At 53.3% G+C, this 26,069-nt stretch overlaps 1 protein-coding gene and 1 long non-coding RNA gene across 8 annotated transcripts in view; one reads left to right on the top strand and one right to left on the bottom strand.

Annotated features, from left to right (window-relative positions):
• The window catches only part of ARHGAP23 (Rho GTPase activating protein 23), a 96,764-nt gene extending 70,705 nt beyond the window's left edge, over positions 1 to 26,059 (top strand). For 5 of the 7 annotated variants that reach the window (XM_033183262.1, XM_033183265.1, XM_033183261.1 and 2 more), the window contains 7 exons: positions 2,998 to 3,071; positions 3,358 to 3,447; positions 4,279 to 4,404; positions 11,122 to 11,163; positions 11,749 to 11,845; positions 13,925 to 13,956; positions 23,618 to 26,059. In XM_033183262.1, the coding sequence (XP_033039153.1) occupies positions 2,998 to 3,071; positions 3,358 to 3,447; positions 4,279 to 4,404; positions 11,122 to 11,163; positions 11,749 to 11,845; positions 13,925 to 13,956; positions 23,618 to 24,646 (1,490 nt within the window). In that variant the 3' untranslated portion in view covers positions 24,647 to 26,059. Of the gene's footprint in view, positions 1 to 2,997; positions 3,072 to 3,357; positions 3,448 to 4,278; positions 4,405 to 11,121; positions 11,164 to 11,748; positions 11,846 to 12,267; positions 12,291 to 13,924; positions 13,957 to 23,617 lie in introns of all 7 variants that reach the window. The other 2 variants (XM_033183268.1, XM_033183267.1) reach the window with 2 other exon arrangements.
• On the bottom strand, positions 10,478 to 12,734 carry LOC117067126. Its single transcript, XR_004430615.1, has 2 exons — positions 12,435 to 12,734; positions 10,478 to 11,752 (listed from the first exon to the last, which is right to left on the bottom strand). It is a non-coding gene; the product is annotated as an uncharacterized LOC117067126 (long non-coding RNA).
• Positions 26,060 to 26,069: the final 10 nt, after the last annotated feature.

The following is a 26,069-nucleotide window of genomic DNA, read 5'->3' as shown; positions in this document are numbered from 1 at the left end:
GATCACCTGAGGTCAGGAGTTCAAGACCAGCCTGACTGTGTTGAAACCCTCTCTCTACTAAAAATACAAAAATTAGCCAGGTGTGGTGGTGGGCACCTGCAGTCCCAGCTACTAGGGAGGCTGAGACAGGAGAATTGCTTGAACCCAGGAGGCAGAGGTTGCAGTGAGCCAAGATTATACCACTCCACTTCAGCCTAGGTGACAGAGCAAGACTCCATCTCAAAATAAATAAATAAATAAAATACAAATACAAATACAAATACTATTATTTGACACAGGATCTCGCTCTGTTGCCCAGACTGGAATGCAGTGGCACAATCATGGCTCACTGCAGCCTCAACCTCCTGGGGTCAAGTGATCCTCCCATCTCAGCCTCCTGAGTAGCTGGGACTGCAGGTTTGCACCACCACACTCAGCTAATTAAAAAAAATTTTTTTTTGGTAGAGGCAGGGTCTCACTACGTTGCTCAGGCTGGTCTTCAGCTCCTGGTCTAAAGTGATCCTCCCGCCTCAGCCTCCCAAAGTGCTGGGATTATAGGCGTAGCCACCTCACCCAGACAGCTTTGAATATTACTAATATTTTAAACTTTTGCTAATCAGATAAGGGAAATGGTATCTCATTATTGTTTTTATTTTCATTGCCCTCATTACTAGGGAGATTAAATCTTTTTTTTTTTTGAGACGGAGTCTGGCTCTGTCGCCCAGGCTGGTGTGCAGTGGCCAGATCTCGGCTCACTGCAAGCTCCGCCTCCCGGGTTTACGCCATTCTCCTGCCTCAGCCTCCCTAGTAGCTGGGACTCCAGGCGCCCGCCACCTCACCTGGCTAGTTTTTTGTATTTTTTTTAGTAGAGACGGGGTTTCACCGTGTTAGCCAGGATGGTCTTGATCTCCTGACCTCGTGATCTGCCCGTCTCGGCCTCCCAAAGTGCTGGGATTACAGGCTTGAGCCACGGTGCCCGGCCTAAATCTTTTTTCATTACTATACTGGCTGTTTTTATTTTCTCTGTAATCGCTTGATCAGACCATGTGCCCATTTTTCTGTTGGGTTATCTTTTTCTCATGTTGATTGTGGGAGACAAGCTCTTTGTGTATTACACATATTAACCCTTTGTTAGTTTTTGCAAATATTTGCTTTGGCCTGCCATTTGCCTTTTCACTTTGCAGTATGGAAACTGAAAACACATTTATTTTTTTCTTTTTGAGACAAAGTTTCACTCTTGTCGCCCGGACTGGAGTACAATGGTGCCATCTCAGCTCACTGCAACCTCTGCCTCCTGGGTTCAGGCGATTCTTCTGCCTCAGTCTCCCAAATAGCTGGGATTACAGGTGCCCGCCATCACGCCCAGCTAATTTTTGTATTTTTAGTAGAGACGGGGTTTCACCATGTTGGCCAGGCTGGTCTCGAACTCCTGACCTCAGGTGATCCATCCTCCTTGACCTCCCAAAGTGCTGGGATTACAGGCGTGAGCCACCATGCCCTGCCTAACAATTTCTAATTTTATTTTTATTTAATTTTATTTATTTTTTTGAGATCTCACTCTGTCACCCAGGCTGGAGTGCAGTGGTGCAATCTCGGCTCACTGCAACCTCCGCCTCCCAGGTTCAAGCCATTCTCCTGTCTCAGCCTCCCAAGTAGACAGGCGCCTACCACCACACCCAGCTAATTTTTGTATTTTTAGTAAAGATGGGGTTTTGCCACATTGGCCAGCTGGTCTTTAATCCCTGACCTCAAGTGATCAGCTGATGCGCCTTGGCCTTCCAAAGTGCTGGGATTACAGACATGAGCCACTGTACTTGGCCGAAAACAATTGTTTAAAATGTGACCAAAGCTGTTCATCTTTTTTTTTTTTTTTGAGACGGAGTCTCACTCTGTCGCCGGGGCTGGAGTGCAGTGGCCGGATCTCAGCTCACTACAAGCTCCGCCTCCTGGGTTCACGCCATTCTCCTGCCTCAGCCTCCCGAGTAGCTGGGACTACAGGCGCCCGCCACCTTGCCCGGCTAGTTTTTTTGTATTTTTTAGTAGAGACGGGGTTTCACAGTGTTAGCCAGGATGGTCTCGATCTCTTGACCTCGTGATCCACCCGTCTCGGCCTCCCAAAGTGCTGGGATTACAGGCTTGAGCCACCGCACCCGGCCAGCTGTTCATCTTTTCTTCATGGATTCTGCATCTCATGTTTGGGATGGCCTTAGGATTATGAAAATATTTTATTTTTTCCCCAGTGCTTCTATAATTTTCACATTTGACTCTGCTGTGTGACTGCTTTTTTGTACTGTGAACTAGAAATGATCCCCCCCCAGATGGTAGCCATTTGTCCCGGGGACATCTTTTGAGGCCTCCATCCTTCCCCCTGATTGGAGGTGCTGCCTTTATCATACAGTAAATATCCACATGGCCCGCTTCCCCCCTTTCTAGCCTTAACATTGCTCTGCCTTTTCTGCTGTGCCAGCGGCTTCCGCTGTGCCATCGGTTCGGGATGTTTCAGTCTCTGGTAGGGCAGATCCTCCCACATTACTCTTTCTTTAAAAACTATTCCTGGCCGTCTTTGTGCATTAGCTCATCCAGATGAATTTCAGAATAGGCTTATCATCTTCCAGTTTTCAAAGGTCCCCGTGGACTTGTTCTGAAGGGGGTTGGGGGAATCCTTGGTGGAGGCTGTCTGAAGCCCCTCCTCCTCTCCAGGTGTCCTTCTCTTCTGACCTGCTGCACCTTGGTGTCCATGTCCTGGAGATGGGGGCAGGTACCCCTTTTCTGGGATCAGCATGCAGCTCAGATCGTATTGCCTCCCAAATGAACACACCTGGGCCTCCCCAGGTCAGGTGCACACCCGAGTGCAGCTGTGGTGGGTACAGCTGTGGTGGGTGTATTCACATACACAAGAGGCTGTGGAGCCCCCAACTGGAGGAGTTCAAAACACAGCCCTTCCAGCAGGGCCCTTGGCCTGGAGAACAGGGGAAGGCGCTGCCACCACCTCTCTAAAGAGTCTCCGCTGTGTTCTAGACAAATACAACGACTTCATCGAGGCCAACCGCATTGAGGATGCGCGGGAGCGGATGAGGACGCTGCGGAAGCTGGTAAGGAGAGAAAGGTGCTGCCAGACATGAGGTGAGGTGGCTGCCCGAGCACCTCTGTCCCAGGAGGTGGGGGGTCCAGTGCTGCCCACGACCCCTGTGGCCTTGGAGAAGCCCTGCTCCACTCCGGACCTCGGTTTCCCCATCCATACAAGAGAACGGGGGATTAGAGGGTAGGTTCCAGACTCCCTGAGGCATGGTACTGGGAGCTCTTTGGGGCATGGTGGTGACGGGGGACAGGGGGAGGCCCTCATAGCCTGTCCTCATGCCCCTCTTCTCTCCTACTCAGATCCGGGATCTCCCAGGACACTACTATGAAACGCTCAAATTCCTTGTGGGTCATCTCAAGACCATCGCTGACCACTCTGAGAAAAACAAGGTGGGTAGGGGTCCTGCATGGAGTCTAGGGGAGGCAAGCACAGGACTTACTGTGTGGGGGCCCTCAGCACGCGCTGAGCTCCTGCAGGTCCAATAACTCAGGCCCCTCTAGGCACGCCCTCCTCCTATGACTGCTCCATCCCCACCCTGCTCCTATATGCTGGCCAGTGCTTTCCCCCAGAGAGCCATCTCCTGAGTTTCTGAGAGCTTTCCAGAGGCAGGGAACCCTGGCCCCCCATATCTGATGCATTGACATCCTCTGACTTAGCTCAAGTCCCTTGCATTGCATTTGCCTCATCAAACCCCTTATGCCTTCTGGTTCTGCAGTGGGGAAAATGAGGGGAGTGATAGGTTTTTTTTTTTTTTGAGACAAAGTCTCCCTCTGCTGCTCAGGCTGGTGTGCCATGGCGCAATCTCCACTCATAGCATCCCTTGCCTCCCGGGTTCAAGCGATTCTCCTGCCTCAGTTTCCCAAGTAGCTGGGATTACAGGCATCTGGAAGTGATCGGACTTTTCCCTCAGGCCTAAAATAACCCCTGGGACCTCCAACATGTTTCCTACTGCAGGATCTCCCACTGCTGGCACTGACCACTCAGGGGTGCCCTGTAGAGGTGTGCAGGTTGAGCACTGCTCATGGCTGCTGGGCCTGGGGATGAATGGGGCTGAAATCTGGCCTGTGCTCTACTCATCAAGCATCTCCGTGCCCATATAAGGGGGTGTCCACCCTCTAAGCTGGGGAATGGTGAAGATGTAGCTGGGGACAGAGGGGGCCCAGAGTGAGGGAAGACTGAGTTCAGAATGTTGACCATGACCTGCTTTCCCTGCTGTCCAGATGGAACCCCGGAACCTGGCCCTGGTCTTCGGGCCGACACTGGTGAGGACCTCTGAGGACAACATGACAGACATGGTGACCCACATGCCTGACCGCTACAAGATCGTGGAGACGCTGATCCAGCACGTAAGTCCCTGTTCTGAGGGTCTCCTGGCAGCCCCTGGGGCCCAGGCCGTGTTCCTCTGAGCCCCTCGCTCTTGCTCAGCCCATCACTCTTGCTCAAGCCCAGGAAGGGCTTGGCAGCTTTAGACCATGCTGCTAGGGTGGTATATACTCCTCCAAAGCCATGGGCTGCATTTCAAGGCAAGACAGGAGTGGATCCTGGAATCCCTGCTGCCCTGGGACGTTGGGTCCCCAGCAGGAGAGTCAAGAGGCCCCGAGCATCCAAGATGCCTGGGAAAGGCAGAGGAGGAGGAAGGGCAGGGAAGGTGCTGTTGGTGGAGGGCGGAAGGGGCAGCTTCAAAAGGTGGCCCCTGCAGAGGCGTCCTGGCAGACACTAACAGACAGGGGCCAAGGTCTCACCTGACATCAGGAGGCCCTGGCTCTAGTGACTTTCCCTGCTGGCCCCACTGAGGTTTCGGGGAGGTAGTGGTGATGTCCATGGTAACGAGGGGTGGATGGGATAGGGCACAGGGCCTCGGCCTGAGGCGGGATCCTGCACCAGTGCTTGGCATGTACTGGGCTGGCCACTTCCCTTCTCATGGCTTCCTGGATGCCAACAGCCCTGTTCCTGTAGGTTCTTGTTACTGTGCATGGGTGGAGGAGAACCCAGAGTGGCCAGCAGAGGGCGCAGGAGGCCTTGGTCTTCCAGAGCCCACCCCAAGGCAGTACTGCCGCCTTCTGGGGCGCACATGGATGTTATTATGAATCTTATAGACTTTCCATTTCCAATTCTTGTTACAGTCCACAAAGGATGGGAACAGAGCCCCTCCTGCCAGTGGAAATAAGACTGGCAGCTGGTCAGAGGAAGGGAAGCCTTAGCCCCAAGTCCCCTAGACACTTTAGGAAAGGAAAGCTGGGCCCTGTCACCCCCATTTTACAGAGGAGGAAACAGGCTCAGAGAGGCAAAGCGACTTGCTCATGGTCACACAGCTAATAAGTGGCAGCCCAAGATTTCAAGCCAGGTCTGTCTTACCAAAGCCTGTGCTTTCCTCCCCTCATCAACCCAAAGGGCAGACTCCCAGGTCCCTCCTTGAGCTGGCCTGGGAGAGAGGGAGGGAGCCAGGGGCAGGAGGTGAGGCGGTGAGCAGCCAAGCCATGCTAACAGCCTTGCCTGCCCATCTCCCTCCTTCACTGCATGCTCAGGGCTCCGAGCCACGGGAGGGAGGATCCTAGCCTGCTGCATCCAGACACTGGGAACACCACTCCAGAGCTGTCTGGGAGGCCAGGACCACCCCACAGTATCGGGGTTCCTGATGAGGACTCGGGAAAGCTTAGCTCTCCAGGGCACCAGGGAGCCCTGGAATCTCCCGTGAGGGTGTGTTTTGGGGGCAGCAGCAGGGAAGAGTGGGTGTGTGCCCCTGTGCTCCTGGAAGCCTGAGGCCTGAGGTCAGCTGAGGTGTCAGGACCTGCAGCCTTCAGGGAGGAAGGAGGCCAAAGCCCCAAGATGGGAGTCCCTGCTCTGGGCAGGGTGGAGAAGGTGGAGTTTGTCTCATTTAGCACTGACGCTAGTGGCTGGCACACAGTGGACACTCAGTGTTTGTACAGTAAATAAATGAATGAGTAAATTGCTAATTGAGGTTATGTCAGGCTGGGCTTTTCTTTCTCTTTCTCTCTCTTTCTTTCTTTTCTCTTTGTGTGTGTGTGTGTGTGTTTTTTTTTTTTTTGACAGAGTCTCATTCTGTCGCCCACGCTGGAGTGCAGTGGCGCAAATATGGCCCACTTCCAGGCTCAGGCGATCCTACCGTCTCAGCCTCCTGAGTAGCTGGGAGTAGAGATGCGCACCACCACACCACCTGGCTAATTTTTGTATTTTTTTATAGAGATGAGGTCTTATTATGTTGCCAGGGCTGGTCTTGAACTCCTGGACTCAAGCAGTCCTCCCATCTCGGCCTTCCAAAGTGCTGGGATTACAGATGTGAGCCGCCGCGCCTGGCCAGATTGGGCTTTTCTACTCAGAGATTCATTCCCGAGAACTAACTGAGCTGGTGGTCTTCCCTTCTCTGCCTCCTTGGCATTTGAACGTAATCAGCCCTGGATGATTGTTGAGGGGATGAGCCACCCACTCTGCAAGCCCTGAAAGCCTGCCCACCCACGTGTGCTGCCTCTGTCTAGCCTGGAGGCTCCGTAGCCAGGGCAGTGCTGCTGTCACTTGGGGCACCCAGACCAGTCTTCAGGTCGGAAAGAGGGTGGCAACTGAGGGGTAAAGCGGAACAGTGACTTGCCCAGGGCCACACAGGAAGATAGTGGCAGAGCAGAGAGGAGAGCAAACCCCGGTGTCCGGCCTCACAGCGGGTAAGTTGCCAGCAGCCCCTGCCTGTGTTTACGAAGTCCAATGGAACCCAAACAAAGATCAGCCCAGGGCATTTGCTCAGGGACTCACTCAGCAAAGGCAGCGATACCTAATGTTTCTCAGCCTCAGCACTAGTGACCTCTGAGGTCCAGATAAGTCTTTATTGTGGGAGGCTGTTCTGTGTGTTATAGGAGATTGAGCAGCATCGCTGGCTTCTACCTGCTAGAATCTGGGAATGTCACCCTAGTTGTCACAATCGAAAGTGTCTCCAGATGTTGCCAAATGCCCCCTGAGGTGGGGGGATTGATGGCGGTGGCTCTGGGGCCAGCCTGCTCCTATGTGCTGTGTGGCCTTGGACAAGTTCCTTACCTGCTGTGCTTCAGTCTCCACATCTGTGAGGTAGAGATGGCAATCTGTTTACCTCACATCGTTGTGAATGTCTGCTAAAGCACTCGCCGCGGTGCCTGGTAGGTCCTAAGTGTTGTGTGAGAATTGACTGTCATCCTCTTCGTCGTGGTCATTATTCCACACCAGAGACAGATCCCCGTGCTGGGAACACGGAGATGAATGGGAGCCTGCTCAGAAGGAATACTGCCAGTAAAAGCTGCGTCTCTTTGTGCTCTGGGCTATGCCCAAGGAAGCCCCACAGAAGGACCCACCCAGGCCCTGGGTGCAGGGCTGGGGTCGTAGTCAGGGAGTTCTTGAACTGTCTTAGAGGACCATGATGAGAACTTAGCCAGGCAGAGCAGGGAGAAAGGGTATCCCAGGCGGAAAAAACAGCACGTGCAGAAGCAGGGTGGCAGGAACTAGTGTGGATTCCTCTTGAGAGCCGTGGCCACCCGAGCGCTTCCTGTAGACCCCATGGTTTGCAAAGTACTTCTGGGCATCTTCGAACCCGAGTTAAAGGCTAGCTTCTTTGGGCCGATCCTCAGGCTCCCCCTGGTCAGCCTGTCTCTGGAAGCCGCACTTTTGAATAATGGTAGCTCACATCTATTATACATTAACAATGTGCTGCACTCAATGTTTTCCATACGGTATTTCATCTCAATCCTCCTCGGGCCTAGAAGGAGGTGCTCACATCATGCCCGTTTTAGAGATAAGTAAATAGACTTACAGAGGGATAGTCACTTGGCTAAGGTGAACTTGAACCAAGACGACTGACTCCAGAGCTTCCATTTTTCTTTTTCTTTTTCTTTTTTTTTTTGAGACAGAGCCTCACTCTGTCGCTCAGGCTAGAGTGCAACGGCGCGGTCTCCACTCACTCCTGCCTCCAGCTCCTGGGCTCAAGTGATCCTCCCACCCCAACACCCCCAAGTAGCTGGGATTACAGGCACATGCCACCATGCCAGGCTGATTTTTGTATTTTTAGTAGAGCTGGGGTTTCACCATGTTGGCCAGGCTGGTCTTGAACTCCGGACCTCAGCTGATGCACCTGCCTCAGCCTCCCAAAGTGCTGGGACTACAGGTGTGAGCCACTGCGCCCTGCCAGAGCTTGCATTTTTCTTATCTTCCTTCACTCTCTCTCGTATCTCTTTCTTGTTTTCCTTCTGGCCTTCCTGTGCTGTTTTAGTTAATCACATGTCAGATCATGAGCGATAATAACCGAGGCTCATGGCACATGCTCAGGCAAGTCCCCTTGTTTCCCCTCTTCATTCCGGACCCACTCTGCTCTCCCCTCCCCCAGGTGCCCACTCTTTTTTTTTATTTTTTATTTTTTGAGACAGAGTCTCGCTCTGTCGCCCAGGCTGGAGTGCGGTGGCGCGATCTCGGCTCACTGCAAGCTCCGCCTCCCGGGTTCATGCCATTCTCCTGCCTCAGCCTCCCGAGTAGCTGGGACTACAGGTGCCCACCACCTTGCCGGGCTAATTTTTTGTATTTTTAGTAGAGACGGGGGTTTCACCGTGTTAGCCAGGATGGTCTCGATCTCCTGACCTCGTGATCTGCCCCTCAGCCTACCAAAGTGCTGGGATTACAGGCGTGAGCCACCGCGCCTGGCCAGAGCCCACTCTTAATAGGCTAATATGTGTCCTTCCAGGATGCCTTCCGCTTATTGTAAATGCATGGCTATCCTTAAATGTATATAATATTCTTTGTGTGTTTTAAGTCTACATAAATGAGATTATAAATGGCCTATTCCTGTTCTTTCATAGGTGTTGAGGCGGGTAAAGGGTAATTATCTTAATTTTTTTTTTTTTTTTGAGATGGAGTTTCACTCTTGTTGCCCAGCCTGGAGTGCAGTGGTGTGACCTCAGCTCACTGCAACCTCTTCCTCCCTGGTTCAAGCGATTCCCCCGCCTCACCCTCCTGAGTAGCTGGTATTACAGGGGTGCACAACCATGCCCGGCTACTTTTTGTATTTTTAGTAGTGATAGGGTTTCACCATGTTGGCCAGGCTGGTCTCAAACTCCTGACCTCAGGTGATCCGCCCGCCTCGGCCTCCCAAAGTACTGGGATTACAGGCGTGAGTTACTGCACCCAGCCTGTCACTGTCAATTTCTAATGCTTATCAGTTTCTGTGTCTTCCTTCCACCACATCTAAAAGCCAAAAGTGGTGGGGTGTAGTGGCTCATGCTTGTAATCACAAAATCTACATTTTTTTTTTTTTTTAAATTAGCTGTGCAAGGTGGCACATGCCTGTAGTCCCAGCTATTCAGGAGGCTGAGGTGGGAGAATCTCTTGAGCCCAGGAGTTCAAGGGTACAGTGAGCTAGGATCATGCCACACCATTCCAGCCTGGATAACAGCGAGAGACCCTGTCTCAAAAGTAAACATAAATAAAATAAAAGCCAAAAGTGCCTTAGTTATTTCTTGGGGCTTGCCAAAGTTCATCTCTTTACTTGCTCAAGTATTCAGTTAAAAAAGTCTTTGTGTAGTAAACTTTCTGATGTCTCAGGATACCTTTATTTCAAGGCCAGGTGCGATGGCTCCAGAGAGCAGGAAGTTCACTTAAGGGGTGATTAAAACAATCTGTGGTACGCCTGTAATCCCAGCACTTTGGGAAGTGGAGGTGGGCAGGTCACTTGAGGTCAGGAGTTGAGACCAGCCTGGCCAACATGATGAAACCCTATCTCTACTAAAAATACAAAAATTATCCAGGTGTGGTGGCGTGTACCTGTAATCCCAGCTACTCGGGAGGCTGAAGCCAGAGGATCACTTGAACACAGGAGGCAGAGGTTGCAGTGAACCAAGATTGCACCACTGCACTCCAGCCTGGGTGACAGAGTGAGATTCTGTTAAAAAACAAAAACAAAAACAAAAAAAGAATAGCTTTATTTTATACTCAAATTTAAGTGAGAATTTAGCAGGGTATAAAATTCTAGGTTCCTTCAACACATCGAAACTTACTTTCTTGTCTTCTTGTGTCTTGCTGCTGAAAGTTCCAAGTATCTGTGATACGTGTTCATTTATAAGCAATCTGGGCCGGGCGTGGTGGCTCAAGCCTGTAACCCCAGCACTTTGGGAGGCCGAGACGGGCGGATCACGAGGTCAGGAGATCGAGACCATCCTGGCTAACACGGTGAAACCCTGTCTCTACTAAAAACTACAAAAAACTAGCCGGGCGACGTGGCGGCGCCTGTAGTCCCAGCTACCCGGGAGGCTGAGACAGGAGAATGGCATGAACCCGGGAGGCGGAGCTTGCAGTGAGCTGAGATCCGGCCACAGCACTGGCCACAGCCTGGGTGACAGAGCGAGACTCCGTCTCAAAAAAAAAAAAAAAAAAAAAATAAGCAATCTGGATTTTTTTTTCCAGAAAACTTAGAATTTTATCTTCAAGATTCTCAAATTTTACAAAAAATATTAAAGTGTAGGGATCTTTATTTTCTCTCTTGTTTGGCCTTTATGAGAAAGCTCTCACCTCCTGCCCCTCAGGAAACCTCCAACACCTTTCTCCTGGCATTTTCCTTTTTTGGGCTGGGTATGTGACACCCCTGTTGTCAGTGTGGCACCCATGGGTGGCAGGTGGCGTGGGGCACGCTTGGCTGTTACAGCCATGGACCTGGCCAACACTAAGGGCACTGGTGCCTCCCTGCCCCCTGGCTCGCCGTGAGGAGTGTACCACAGGGGTGTGCCCAGGACAGTGTTCAGAGAAAAGTAAAAGCGAAGCTCTCCCTGAGCCTATCTCTGGTCTGAGGTCGCCCCTCCCACTCCCGGCCATGTTTCCTCCCACACTGGGGTCCCACCTTTTCTCTGCCCTAGGGTTTTTTACAGTCTGTGGAGTCAGGTTTTAGGGTCCGTCAAGCTCCCTCTGAGCCCTCTTTTGCAGCCCCGCCAGCCTGGGGTTTGTGGAGAGAGAGGCGCCCCTTGCTGCCTGAACGGGTCCTCTGGAATGAGCAGGTGGAGGAGACTTCTTTCCTACGCTGATTTCATCCCTTCCTTTTGTCTTCTCTGCAGTCAGACTGGTTCTTCAGTGACGAAGAGGACAAAGGAGAGAGAGTAAGTGATGCCGCGGGCCGGGCTGGTATGGGGGCTGGTCTGGGGTAAGCCCCAGTCCTTGGGGGTGAGGCGGGCAGTGAGACTTAAGCCGGAGAAAGTGCCTGTCCTTGAGGCTTCCCCAGTCTGGTGGAGCAAACACAGACCCTCTCCTCAGGAGCCCGTAGTCTCATAGAGAGGCACAAAGCTTGCCTTCAGGAGTCCCCAGTCTACCTGGGGGAGATGCAGACCTTGCTCAGAGGGAACCCAGTTCAGGAGTAAAGGCAGTTCCCGCCCTCCAGGCTACCGGGAAGGACATAGGTTGGAGGAGTTCCAGTCTGGTATGGGAGACACAGCTCCTACCCCCAGCTGAAGGGGCCACTCTGGCCTTCATGGTTCCGAGGTATTGAGGAAGGCACAGAACTGTCTAATAGGGGACATGTAGGAATCATCCTCGAGAGCACCCGGCTGATAAGGGAGACGGTCCCTGCCCCAGTGAGCCTGGTCTGATGGAGGAGACATGGGCTCCATCATCAGGGCACCCCCCTCTGGGGGGTCAGCAGCGCAGCATCCGAGGGCATGCCAGCTGACCCCTCCTCCTGTTCGCAGACCCCTGTGGGCGACAAGGAGCCTCAGGCAGTGCCCAACATTGAGTACCTCCTGCCCAACATTGGCAGGACAGTGCCCCCTGGCGACCCGGGGTCAGGTGAGCGCAGGGGCCTGGGCGTGGGGAGGCGGGAGGGTGGACACTACATTCCTGCGGGCCCCAGATGCCTGGCCAGATGCCCAGCTTCCCTGGGCCACCCCAGCGGCCCCCCCGCCCCGCCAGCCACCGTGGAGATGGAGCTGTTGGGGGCCTTCTCCCTCCCTGGGGAAGTCCAGTTCGCCCCGTGCCCGCCTCCTGTCTGCGCAGCTGCCCCGCCCCGGGCAGGGTCAGAGCTTTGTTCACCCTCTCTCACTGGTTTCTTTCCTCAGCCTTTAATTTCTCACGGGCTGGCTGTGTCCTTCTGGGCATGTTCCTCTTTTTAATTTTTCTTCCTTTTCTCCTTGCAACCCCGCCTCTCCCTCCTCCTCTCCCCATGCTGTCCTCCCACCCCTTCCTCTTCTCCTCCCCGTCCCCTCCTCCAGCGGACCTGTTGGAGATTTAAAGGGTACAGTGCAGTGTTGCGGCCTCGGTCACTAACAGTGGCGGGTGATTATAAGAAGGCTGGGTGGGCACAGAGGCAGGCAGAATGTCCCAGGCTGTGAGGACCCCACGGTGACATGCCAGTTACCCCTGCTTGTTATCAACTTACCCCAGCAGTCCACGCCCCTCCCATCCTAAAGCGACTTCTCAGGAGGAAGGAGGCACTCACTGGGCCCAGGGCCCTTTCCGTTGCCTGGACGCCTGGGCATCGGATTGCTGCCCTCCTGCAGTGCCACAGACGCTGCGGCCTCTCTGTGCCAAGTCTCACCACTGCTGGTCATCCAGGTTGGGGACCCAGGCTCTCTGGAGACCAGCGATGCCACGCCCAGGAGTTATCTGTAACTCCTGCCTCAGTCACCCCAATGGGCCGCCTCTTCCTGCTTAAGAAACCGGGGCCCTAAGTCATGTTTGCAAGGTCTGTGGCCCTCTCGTGGCAGAGGACAGATGATTTACGTCCTCAGAGACAGATGAGGGCCACTCCCTTTGTGGCTGCAGCCACTGACTCTTCCCCCTGCCATGGTTGTCCCTCCCTTTAGTTTTAGCATTTCTGTTGTCTCTGACAGAGGCACACAGGAGCTCCCTAGTCACCAGAGGCAGGCTCAGGAGGGGGCAGGAGACATGGGGATGGGACAGCAGAGAGGGGCCCTGTGTCTCTTCTAATCACCCGCCGCCCCCCCGTGCCCTGTGTGTCGTGTGTGGTCCTCCATCTTGCTTTTCTCACCTTGTGCAGGGGGAGGGGTCTGGAGAGGGGGCGTCTAACTTGCCTGCCAGAGAGTGTGGATTAACCGCACCTGCCCACTACCCTGTGGGACCCCGGGAGGGCCTTGGACCCATCTGCTCCCTCTCTAGCCTTGGAGAGGACCTGCCAGGACATGTTTCTGGTTCCTTCTCCACCCCAGTGATATTAAGGGAGTGGGACCCAAGTCCCACAGAAACCATGCTTTTAGTCTCCTTCGTAACTCTGGTTGTAACTGGAGACCCTGCCCATTAGGGCAGGGTGACCCCAGGTCCGGAGGTGGAACCTATCAAGGCTCTAATCACCAGCCCACTCCACCTCCTGCGTCCCACCCACTTCATTTCTGCTCTTTTGTCCATTATTCACGTGGTCCCTCTTCTTTCTCATGTGCTTGGGGGTGGATGTAGGGCACCCACCTCTCCGTGCACTGTGTGGTCTCCATTTCTCCAGAGCACCTGTGATTTGCCGTGTTTCACTGTGGTGGTTTCCATGGACTGCATCTGATATTTGGCATTTTCTCTCCAGTGCTTCAGAGTAACAGGGACGGGAGGGGAAGGGAAGAGGAACCAGGCTCAAAGACAATGCCCCCTTGCCCTTAGCCATCAGTAAATGAGGGGCCAGTGGCTGGCAGCCTGATGTCACTTCCTGCCTCTAGAGGAAGTGGCAATTAACATCATTTTCTGCTCCATCCCTCTCCCATAGAAAATGACATCAGAGGTCCATCATACTCCTAGGGCCTGGGGAGATCTTATGTTTCAGAATTCCCTGGTTTCTGAAGCCTTTGAGGAGAGGGAATTGTGTGCATAAGACTCAGCTTTCTTTTTCCCTGATACAACTTTCATTTTTTTTTCTTTCACCAACAGATTCTACCACCTGTAGTTCAGCCAAGTCCAAGGTACGTATGAAGGCAATTCTGAAGGCTTGATCCCTGTACAAGCCAGCCCACTTTGGTTTTTGTTCAGGAGAGTTGATGGTATGGCAATTGGACCATGGGGAAAGTTGATGGTCCCTGGGAGGGAAGGCAGGAGGTACTGAGTGCCAAGCTGCTTACCTTGGCAGTGTTTGGTGAGGCATCTGCTGTAGTAGAAGGACCTGGCCTGGGAGTTGCCTAGGAGGTGCCTAGGTGCCTAGGAGGCAATGTGGCTCAGTGGTTAGAAGCACAGACTCTGGAGTCAGACAGTCCTGGGTTTGAGTTCTGGCTCCACCATTTAGTAGTTTGGGACACTGGGCGAGTTACTTAACCACTTTCTGATCCTCAGCTTCCTCATCTGTAAAATGGGGATATCAATAAATCTGTGGGGTGCTATAATAAATGAAACAGATATCCTTTAAGGTCTTTGGAGAGCCTAAAGCAAGCAGAAGGAAATAAAGAGAGGAGCAGAAATCCATGACATTGAAAAGAGTTGGAAAAAAGCAATGAAACCAAAAGCTGGTTCTTTGAAAAAAAATGAAATTGATAAACCTCTAGCCAGACTGACAGAATAAAAAGAAAGATGGCACAGATTATCAATATCAGGGATGAAAGAGGGACATCACTACAGACCCCTAAGTTATTTATTTATTTTTTTTTGAGACGGAGTCTCGCTCTTTCACCCAGGCTGGAGTGTAGTGGCACCATCTCGGCTCACTGCAAGCTCCGCCTCCCTGGTTCACACCATTCTCCTGCCTCAGCCTCCCCAGTAGCTGGGGACTACAGGCACGCACCATCATGTCTGGCTAATTTTTTGTATTTTTAGTAGAGATGCGATTTCACCAGGTTAGCCAAGATGGTCTCGATCTCCTGACCTCGTGATCCGTCCGCCTCAGCCTCCCAAAGTGCTGGGATTACAGGCGTGAGCCACCGCGCCTGGCTACAGACCTCTACATTATTGAATTTATGGGCATAAAGTTGCCCATAAATTGAATAACTTAGATGAAATAGACCAATTCTTTGAAAGATTCAGACTGCCAAAACTCACTTAAGAAAAAAATAGATAACCTGAATAGTCCTATACCTCCTAAGGAAATTGAATATGTAATTTAAAACCCCCCCAATTGGCCGGGCGCGGTGGCTCAAGGCTGTAATCCCAGCACTTTGGGAGGCCGAGACGGGCGGATCACGAGGTCAGGAGATCGAGACCATCCTGGCTAACACGGTGAAACCCCGTCTCTACTAAAAATACAAAAACTAGCTGGGCGAGGTGGCGGATGCCTGTAGTCCCAGCTACTCGGGAGGCTGAGGCAGGAGAATGGCGTAAACCCGGGAGGCGGAGCTTGCAGTGAGCTGAGATCTAGCCACTGCACTCCAGTCCGGGCGACAGAGCGAGACTCCACCTCAAAAAAAAAAAAAAATAAAATAAAATAAAATAAAACCCCCCCAACAAGGAAAACTTCAGGACCAGATGGTTTCACTGTTAAATTCTACCAAATATTTAAGGAATTTTAAAAATTTTTAAACAATTTACTTTAATAATTTTAAAATATTCTGAATAGAAAATAGTATAATTTTAAATATTGATATATTTAAATAGTTATTTAAATAGTTGAATTATTTAAATGTTATTTAAACAGTTATTTAAGAAATAATACCAATTCTCCACTATCTCTTTCGGAAGATGAAAGAGGGTGCCTGGGCACCGTGGTTCATGCCTGTAATCCCAGTACTTTGGGAGGCTGAGGCCGGATCTTGAGATCAAGAGTTAAAGACCAGCCTGGCCAACATGGTGAAACCCCGACTCTACTAAAAATACAAAAAAATTAGCTGGGCGTGGTGGCATGCACCTGTAATCCCAGCTACTCAGGAGGCTGAGGCGGGATAATTGCTTGAACCTGGGAAGAGGAGGTTGCAGTGAGCCGAGATTGTGCCACCGCACTCCAGCCTGGGTGACAGAGCAAGACTCCGTCTCAAAAAAAGAAAGGAAAATAGAAGAGGAAGAAACACTTTCCAAATCACCTGACAATGCTTTTGAAAAAGTTAGGGCTAATACATCTACTCTATATCAGTACTGTGCTGGGTACTGAAAATATAAATAATGAGCCAAACAGGTTCCTGCCCTCACGAAGCTTATCTTCTAGTGAGAGACAGACACTAAGCTAATGAACAAATAGACTATCTGTCTGGCAGGTTTGGAGGCACAGTGGAGGCAGAAACCAGATGGAATGAGCTAATAAACTGAGGGAGGGAAGAGAGCATGCATAGACCACTCTTGTGGGAACTGTGAAGAGGTATTTACAGAAAAAAAATGGGAAAATATGTGGCTTGAGGGAAGCTTTCATTAAAAGATGAAAGCAGCCAGGCATGGTGGCTCACACCTGTAATCCCAACACATTTGGAGGCCGAGGCAGGAGGATCCCTTGAGCCCAGGAGTCCGAGACCAGCCTGGACAACATAGTGAGACCTCAACTCTACAAAAAATGCAAAAATTAACCAGGCATGGTGGGGCATGCCTGTAGTCCCAGCTACTTGGGAGGCTGAGGCAGGAGGATCATTTGAGCCTGGGAGGAGGTTGAGGCTGCAGTGATGAGCCGTGATCATGCCACTGCACTCCAGCCTGGGCAACAGAGCAAGACCCTGTCTCAAAAACAAACAAACAAAAAAAGATGAAAGCACATATTTACTTGCCAACGGGAATAATCCAGGTGAGAGAGAGAGAGAGACAGAGAGAGAGAACAAGAGCTGGACGCAGAGCCCATGAAGCAGCAGCAGCCTGTGCTCCTAGCAGATGCATCCCCGGGTGTAGTAGGAAGAGAGGGAGGTGGCAGGGGGCACACTAGCAGGCAGTGTTGGCAGCAGGTCATTGGGGTCACCCCCAGCTGATGGCTCTTTCCTCAGCGAAGTAGAAGGTGAGGACCTCTGCTAGGTGTGAAGGTGTCACGGAAAGTCTGAGCAGAGTGAAGGAAGTCTGAAACGGGTCCCACGAAGCAAGGCAGATTTCTTAAAGGGGCTGAGGAGCATCATGGGCAGGCCGAGGCCTCTGAAGGGTGCGGCCCCTTCTCAAGAGCCAGCACTTTGCCCAGCAGTCATGCCCTGCCCCGTTGGGCCTGGCCTCTCCATACTCCCCGGAGAGCCCCTTCTGAGCCCCTTCTGGCCAGAAGATGTCCTCATTTGCTTCCTGTAACCCCACCCTGTCTCCAGTGGTCTCAGCACTGACCTCCTCAGAGCTCACAAGCCACCGCCTCCTTGAAGCCGCCTGGCTTGAAATTTCTTCCTCCGGAGACACTAGCAGTTACTGCTTCCCTGTCTGGGCCTGCCTGACTCCTGCATTAGCCTGGGAACTCCTGCAGGAGGCATTCTTCTCAATCATAAGGCCTTGAACAATAGAACGTGCTTTTGAGAGAGTACTTCTTTACTGTGAACTGACTCGGAGACTTCACTGTGACCTAGTGAGTTCATCACAATCACTAGTGTGAGATGAAAGAGGAGGGAATGCACATTTACTGAGCACCTACTAGGTGCCAACCAGTATGCAGAGAACTTTTCACAAACATCGGTTTCATTTCATTTTTACGAAAGACCCTTGAGTTTTGTACCATCCCCATTTTACAGATGGGGAAACCAAGGCTCACAGAACTTAAGTAACTAGAAGTTTGGGCATATTCTTGGGCCTCAGGGAGGGGAGCTGGTTAGGTGTCCTCCTTACTTGGTGGTGCTCTGGCATCTGAGTTCTAATCCTCTACTCTCAGGTTCTGAGTGTTTCTTGACTTTCTGGCACAGGGACTGGCTCTGTCCTGAGCCTGAGCTGAAACCAGCCGGCCAAGCCTCTAAGAAACGAAGGCACGGACCAGGCTGCCAGTCTATTAAGTACAGCAATAGGAATAACTGTTGCAGGGACAGGGACATTCAGTTGTGTGTGCCGCAGTGGTCTCAGTCTCATCTACTGGGGAGACCAGGAATCGGAGTCAGGGAAGCAGGAGGCACCAGGCATCTGAGAGCCTGCAGCCTCCTGTCCCGGCTGTAGGGAAGGGGCCGCCTCTGGACCAGGGCCTGGCCTCCCGCCGGGCTGTGAGCTCTGTGGGTGGGCACAAACCCTGCAAGTGCTGGACTCTCACGACTGCCAGCCTCTGTGTCTTTTGCCTGACTCTAAAACCCAGGTCAGTGATGGTCAAACTGTGTTCCCTGGAGCCACCATGGGGTCATGACCACCAACAGGTGTATGAGAGAACCAAGCGTGCAGGGATCCAAGCTCCCACGGCCTCCATCTGAGCCACTCTTGGTTCTGTCCCACATCGTTGGGTTTCTAGGGAGGATTCGATTTAGACAGGGTGCTCCCAAGCTCATCAAAAACCATTGTTCTAGATGTGACAGCCCTGTCTCTAGACTCTCCCGGCTGTGTCCAGGACACCCAGGCGGTATCGGTGCCCCAAGTTACAGCCACATTCTGATCCTGCCTCCCTGTGTGGATGGTTTAGGCTATCCCGGGTAGGAGTGTGGGCAGGCACACATGGCAGTCTTTCAGCTCCATGGCAGGTGGAGTGGAGCTGTTCAATACTCAGAAGGCTCCCTTATCATTTTTTTTTTTTTTGAGACAGGTCTTGGTCTGTCACCCAGGCTGGAATGCAGTGGCCCGAACACAGCTCACTGCAGCCTCTAACTCCTGTGTTCAAGTGATCCTCCTGCCTCAACCTCCTTAGTAGCTGGGACTACAGGCACACACCACCACTCCTACCTAATTTTTTGGTATTTTTTGTAGAAAAGGGGTCTTGCTTCTTTGTGTAGGCTGTTCTTGAATTCCTGGCTTCAGTGGATCCTCCTGCCTCGGCCTCCCAAAGTGCTGAGACTACAGGCATGAGCCACTGTACCCCACTCTCCTTATCATCTTAATTCCAAGTTCTTGGGGAAGGAGACCACTTTTGTCCTCTCTGGTGGTCCCTTGCCTACTGCTTAGCTGTCTTTACAGCCTGCAATAACCCCTGAGCACCCCACTGGTACAGGGAGAAGTCTAGCTCCTGACCAGGCTCAGTCTGATTTCCCCAGCCCTGCCTTATTCAAGTTCCTCAAATTCCTTGACCCCAACGCTTGCCCCATAAGAAACTTCTCCATGACCCTGACCCTGAGGGAGAATTGACCGTGAAAATTTTTGCATTGACAATAGATATTGGAATGCAGGGATTCCCCATCTACTTCAGGCCCCTTCAAGAATCAGAGGAGGCCAAGCATGGTGGCTCATGCCTGTAATCCCAGCACTTTCGGAGGCCAGGGTGGGGAGATCACTTGAGGCCAGGAATTTGAGACCAGTCCGGCCAACATGGCAAAACCCCATCTCTACTAAAAATACAAAATTAGCTGGGGGTGGTGGTGCACGCCTGTAATCCCAGCTACTCGGAAGGCTGAGGCAGGAGAATCACTTGAACTGGGGAGGCAGAGGTTGCAGTGAGCCAAGATTGCACCATTGCACCCCCAGCCTGGGCAATAGAGCGAGACTCTGTCTCAAAAAAAAAAGAAAAGAAAAGAGGGAAGTTATGCACTCTTGCTCCAGAAAGACACCTAGCTACACAAAATCTGTGGCAAGTTCAAGGAGTTTATGGATCCCCAAAGCCTACCCAGGGACTCCAGCTAAGAGCGCCTTCTCCAGAGTATTCCTGCTGGTAATTAGCTTGTTTGGCAGAAGGTGGCGGTCCAGTCATCATCAATAATGCCTTTGGTCATTGCTGATTCCTAAGTTTAAAGTATTCAACAATATGAGTAGTTACAATTTATTGAGCATTTGCTGTGTTACTGTGCTAAGAATTTAATCCTCACAAATGCCCTGAGTTAGAGATAGAATTGTCCTTATTTTGCAGTTGAGGAAACAGAGGCCAGAGGTGCTTCTCTAACTTGCCCCAGGTCTCACAACCAGCAAGTCGCCTGCTCCAGAGCCTCCCCTCTGAGACAGAACCTGTTAGGAGATGAGGCCTGCTCTGGGTAACCCTGCCCGGCTGTGAGATCAGAGCTTGAGGGCAGGGTGAGTATAAAGTCAGCTCAGGCTGCTGTAACAAAATGCCATAGCTAGGTGCCTCAGACAACAGAAATTGATTTTTCTCAGAGTTCTACAAGTTAGAAGTCCAAGATCAAGGTGCCAGTGTGGCTCATTTCTGGTGAGGGTTCCCTGCCTGTCTTGTCTTGTAGATGGTAGATGGCCACCTTCTCACACTGTGTCCTTACAAGGCAAGGCAGAGAGAAAAGAGCACAAGTGAGTGAGAGCGCCCAAGCCCTCTGGTGTCCCTTCTAATAAGGGCACCAATCCCATCAAAAAGTCCCACCTTCACCTAAACCTAATTATCTCTCAAAGGCTCCACCTCCAAACTGGGGTTAGGGCTTCCACATGTGAGTTTGGGAGGTACACAATTTAGTCCATAGCAGTGAGTGAAAGCAGTTGATGACTGGCTGGCGGAACTGGGCTCATTTCTGTCTGGGTCTCTGAGCACTGCACTGGCCAGGTTTGTAAGTCCACTCCACAGCCATGTGCCTGACACCTGGCAGGTGCCCAACACCAGGCAGGTGCCTGGTGTGTGCCAAATGAATACACTGGACAAAAGAAAAAAAGGTTGTGGGTGCGGTGGCTGATGCCTGTAATCCCAGCACTTTGGAAAGCCAAGGTGGGAGGATCACTTGAGGCCAGGAGTTTAAGACCAGCCTGGCCAACATGGTGAAACCCCTACTAAAAATACAAAAATTAGCCAGGTTTGGTGGTGCGTGCCTGTAATCCCAGCTACTTGAGAGGCTGAGTGATGAGAATTGCTTGAACCCGGGAAGCAGAGGTTGCAGTGAACCGAGATTGCGCCACCTGCACTCCAGCCTGGGTGACAGAGGGAGACTCTGTCTCAAAATAATAATAATAATAATAATAATAATGCTCTAGCCTGGTGCAAGGGTACCCTGTAAGCTCTGCATGGAGCCCCTGCCAGCACATGCACACCTCTGGTGACAGGGACCGCCATCATAAGATTGCTGTGACAGGGAGAAAGTTCATTATAGTGACCTATATCAGGCCCTTCTCACTTCCTTCCATTGCTCCTGCCGGCCCTCTGCTTTCCTGCAGTCTATCCGGGATTAACTCCCTGATCTCTCTGTGAATCTGCTGACCTCTGCATTCCTTGGAAGAGAACTCAGTCTGACCTTGTTGCTTCTGGAACCAGCTGGGATGAGACGGTAGTTTGATCAGATGATCCTAGCGGCCTCTTAAGTCTCTCAGAGAGCACTGGCCAGGAAAGAAAGCAGTATTGGCCACCATATGCCCCAGGCTGATCCTAGCAGTGCAATCACATTGCACAACTCCAGGGGGTGCCTTCTGGAGTTGTACATTGTGGGCAACCATGGCCCAGGAGCCACATGCCTGTGACTCCTGAGTCCCTGACATGCTCTGGTTTTCTCAGAACTAATTAATGTGAGAGAGAGGACAGTAGCTGCAGTGGTCACAAGAGGCATCCGGGTCTCCATTCATTATTACACCATGGCTGAAACAAGAGGTGGTCTGTGAGGAGGAGCTGAAGGGCAGCGTGACCTTGTCATGGCATTCCAGCCCAAGACAGGAACCAGTCCCAGCATCTGCTTCTACAAGACTTCCTGTGTTAAGGGGACTCCACTCACCAATTGTTAGTTCATTTAATGTTCATTGAATTCATTTAATGTTCATGGCACCTGTTATGTGCCATGCAGAAACAACCAAGTCACAGCCTTTGCTCCCAAGGAGCTCAGAGTTAAATGAGGCTGATGTGAGAAGAGCTAGGAGCACAGTGAGACGACAGGAACATAGAGAAGTGATCTCCCATCTCAGGCAAAGGGAGGGCTGGGAGGTTGCTGTAATCCCAGCTACTCGGAAGGCTGAGGCAGGAGAATCACTTGAACTGGGGAGGCAGAGGTTGCAGTGAGCCAAGATTGCACCATTGCACCCCCAGCCTGGGCAATAGAGCGAGACTTGTAGGGTGAGTAGGAGCTCATCCAGCAAATAGGGCAGGGGGACATTAAGGGCTGGCAGCAATGTAACAGTGTAGGTCACATCAAAGGAAGGGTTGGTAGTGCTGTATTTCCACGTGAGGGCTGTGTTGGGGTTGGGGGCAGGGCAGGGCAGTGGGCTGGGAAAGTTGGGGCTGGGTTGTGAAGAGCCCCATGTGCTGAACTGGGGAACATGTGCTTGATCCTGGTGGGTGCTGGGGCATGCAAGCTTCTGAGCAAAGCTGGGTGAGGATCAGATTCCTGCTTCAGAATGGTGGCTCTGGAGGAGGAACCTGGGCTGGGGCAAGGGTGGAGGCGGGGAAACCCTATTAGGAGGGGCAGGAGGGCCCAGAGAGGGCAGAATGAGGGCCTGCCGGAGGAGGAGGAGGAGGAGTTGTTGTTGGCTTTGGGAGCCATTTCAGAAGAATCCAGGACTTGGCTGTGGGTGGAAGGGAGAGGGAGGGGTCAAAAGACCGCCCTAAGGTGAGGAATGTGAATGGAGGCAGTTTGGGGCGGGGTAGGTAGGATGCTGTGGTTCCGGATAGGTGAGTGTTAAGAGCCTACAGACAGCCAGGTAGAAGTGGATTCTCAGTGGGAAGAAGAGTCCGGAGCTCAGGAGAGTGTTGTGTTGGACAGGGAGGCCTGGATAGCAGTGCTACTTGGGAATGGTATTTTCTAGGGAACACAAACAGAGAAGGCAAAGGGGCCAAGAACAGAGTCCTGGGAACACCGAGTCTTAGTGGGGAAGCGGTGGGCAAGAAGAGCCTCCCAAGAGGCAGAGGAGAGGCCAAAAGGGCGGATGAAAACCAGCTTCCAGAAGGCCATGGCCGGCAGCATGGACCCTCCTGGGAAAGTGTGAAAGGCCAAGACCCCAAAACACCACAGGGTGTAGCAGTGAGGGCTGGTTCAGGTGAGAACAGCGGCATGAAGTTGCCCAACTTGGGGTTGGAAATCAGTTTGAGGGTGGCTCCAATCCAAACTATGACACCATACGCGGATCTTTCAGCCACTTGCAGGAGCAGAGCTGGCGGCGGGATTGACCTGGGATTGGCGATTGACGGGGTGGGGGGAGCGGGTGGGGTCCGGCGGAAAAGGGAGGACGTGAACTTGGGCGGGTTACCCTGAAGAGGCCTGTAGATGCTGGTCAGGTGGGAAGGCAGGTTTCCAGGTGGCGGCGAGTGGAGAGGTGGGGGACTTGTGGTCAGAGAGCGCCCCTGCCGGGGATCTGGGGATCAGCATGCAGGAAGCTCTGGTGATGACACCCCAGGAGCGTGTGTGAAACGATTCAGGCTGCCAAGCTTTATTCACTGTGGAGAGACCGTCATCACCAGAGCCATGTCTAAAGGATTTAGCCAGGGCTGGATAAGGAAAACAGAATGGAAGGGGGCTTTGGTAGACCAGCCTAGCCCACAGGAAAGAGCTGAGAGCCTGGATTTGGGCCAGCGGGAGTGCTGAAACGGCTGCAGGATGGGGCGCGGGGGTAGTCTCTGGACAGAGGGCAGCACGGGGCTGGAGGAGTGTTTTATGATGCAACCGTGGGTGCTGACCTTGGCTGGGGCCTGTGGCGACTGGGTGCCGTGGCGTGGGGGTGGACAGGGAAAAGAGCGGGGTGGGCAGGGGGCCGAGTCCGGGCGCACCCCCGCATCCTGACTTGTCTCCCGCACAGGGTTCGTGGGCCCCCAAGAAGGAGCCGTACGCCCGGGAGATGCTGGCGATCTCCTTCATCTCGGCGGTCAACCGCAAGCGCAAGAAGCGGCGGGAGGCGCGGGGGCTGGGCAGTAGCACAGACGACGACTCGGAGCAGGAGGCGCACAAGCCAGGGGCAGGGGCCACAGCGCCGGGGGCTCAGGAGCGGCCGCAGGGGCCGCTGCCTGGCGCCGTCGCCCCCGAGGCCCCCGGACGCCTCAGTCCCCCGGCGGCGCCGGAGGAGAGGCCGGCCGCGGACACGCGCTCCATTGTTTCGGGCTACTCCACCCTGTCCACCATGGACCGCAGCGTGTGCTCGGGCGCGAGCGGTCGGCGGGCAGGCGCGGGGGACGAGGCGGACGACGAGCGCAGCGAGCTGAGCCACGTGGAGACGGACACTGAGGGCGCGGCGGGCGCGGGGCCTGGGGGGCGCCTGACGCGCCGGCCATCCTTCAGCTCGCACCACCTCATGCCCTGCGACACCCTGGCGCGCCGCCGCCTGGCCCGGGGCCGCCCAGACGGCGAGGGCGCAAGCCGGGGCGGTCCCCGCGTCCCGGAGCCGCCCGGCTCGGCGTCGTCCAGCAGCCAGGAGTCGCTGCGGCCCCCGGCGGCGGCGCTTGCCTTGCGGCCCTCGCGCATGGAGGCGCTGCGGCTGCGGCTCCGCGGCACAGCAGACGACATGCTCGCCGTGCGCCTGCGGCGGCCGCTATCACCCGAGACCCGGCGGCGCCGGAGCAGCTGGCGCCGCCACACGGTGGTGGTGCAGAGCCCGCTGACCGACCTCAACTTTAACGAGTGGAAGGAGCTGGGCGGAGGGGGGGCCCCGGAGCCTGCGAGCGCGCGGGCGCACAGTGATAACAAGGACTCCGGACTCAGCAGCCTGGAGTCCACCAAGGCGCGGGCCCCGTCGTCCGCGGCCTCGCTGCCGCCCGCGCCCGGGGACCAGGGGGCCCTGCAGAGCCAGCCCTCGCGCCGCTCGGCCGCCTCCCGCCTGCATCAGTGTCTGTGATACCCACCTCCCGCGCCGGTCGGGCCCCACCCCTACCCAGAGCCCCTTGGGAACCAGGAGGCTCCTCCAGCCTGCACCTCCTCTTCTGTGTCCCCTGGGTGCATGGTGGGGGTGGAGGGCGCAGCACGCCGAGTCTCTAGTTGGTGTGCTGGAACTGGCAGAGGGCGGGCAGAGAAGGCTGGAACTGGACTAAGAGTGAATGGAAGGGGGTTCCGGAGGTAATGAGCGGGAGCGGAAAGGGCGTGGGCTGCTGGGGTCTGTGTCCCTGCACACATGCGCCTGATGGGTCCTTCTGAACCTTTCTGTGGCTGCACTTGGGGACTCTTGTGGACCATGGCGTGTGACTAGGGAACCCCTAAGTTTCAGACTATAGGAAAAATCCTGGGTGATGCTGGCTTTTTGCTTCTTTCCTTTGCCCTCCCACCTCAGCTTGTAAGTGGGGATGTGTGTATGTCTGGGGGGAGGAGGTGTAGGATGCGTATGTCCACGGAGGGAGGGGTTTGTGTGTGCGAGTGTGTGCAGTCATTGTCCCAAGGTGTTTCTAGTAGCGACTTCTGTCCCCCTACCCTCACCCCGTCCCCACTTCGCCCCCCAGGGCTCCCTGCCTTTGGTGCACACAGGATCCTGCCCCACCTCCTTGTCAGAGCTGGAGAAGGGGATTGGGGCCACTCCAAGGAAGCAGGACTGAAACCCTCACCAGGGTTACACCCCAACATCCTTTTGCCTGAGTCACCCCCTAAGCGCTTTAACCACGGGCAGCTGGCTGTTCCCCAGACAGTTTTGGGGGGTCCAGGGTCCCCCTTACTGGTACCTCCCTCACCCCTGTTTTTCTTCTTCCATCTGTGCCTGTTCCTTCCACAGCCCAGGCACACCTTCTTCCCCTTAGGAGGGGGGATAGTCAACACCCCTGGTGTCTCTGTCACTCACACACTGATTTATGGGGTCTGAGCTGGGCTGTTCTTGCAGGATGGACAGGACCCAGCGCCCTCTTCTCCCCACAGGTTGTAAATAGATTTCCAATCACCAGGCCAGCCCCCACACACCCTCACTCATTCCAGGGAAGCCCAGGTAGGTGGTGAACCCGCTGCCACGTCTATCAGTCCTCTTGTTTTATGCAAAGATTTACTGTAAAGTAGATTTCTTTCCCTCCCTCCCCCATCCTTTTATTGTAAATATTGTCTCTAAATGTGTAACATATTATAAAGAATTTATAAGGATTTTTAAAGATGTTTTGCTCATTTACAAAAGTGTTGTAACAGTGTTGGACAAAGCCTTCCACCCCACGTCCGCATGGCTCCTTTCACTGTGTCCTTGACACACCTCTCTGGCAACAACTAAAATTTCCTGCTTCTGAAAAGTCCTGTCTTAAAAGTACAGTCTATATCTTGGAAATAAATGGCCTTCCTCAAGGCACCAGTCAGCT

This window comes from Trachypithecus francoisi, unplaced genomic scaffold (assembly GCF_009764315.1).
Source record: "Trachypithecus francoisi isolate TF-2019V2 unplaced genomic scaffold, Tfra_2.0 Lachesis_group20, whole genome shotgun sequence".
NCBI lineage: Eukaryota > Metazoa > Chordata > Mammalia > Primates > Cercopithecidae > Trachypithecus > Trachypithecus francoisi.
The sequence above is the reverse complement of the archived record's forward strand: the minus strand, read 5'-3'. Positions and strand labels throughout refer to the sequence as shown.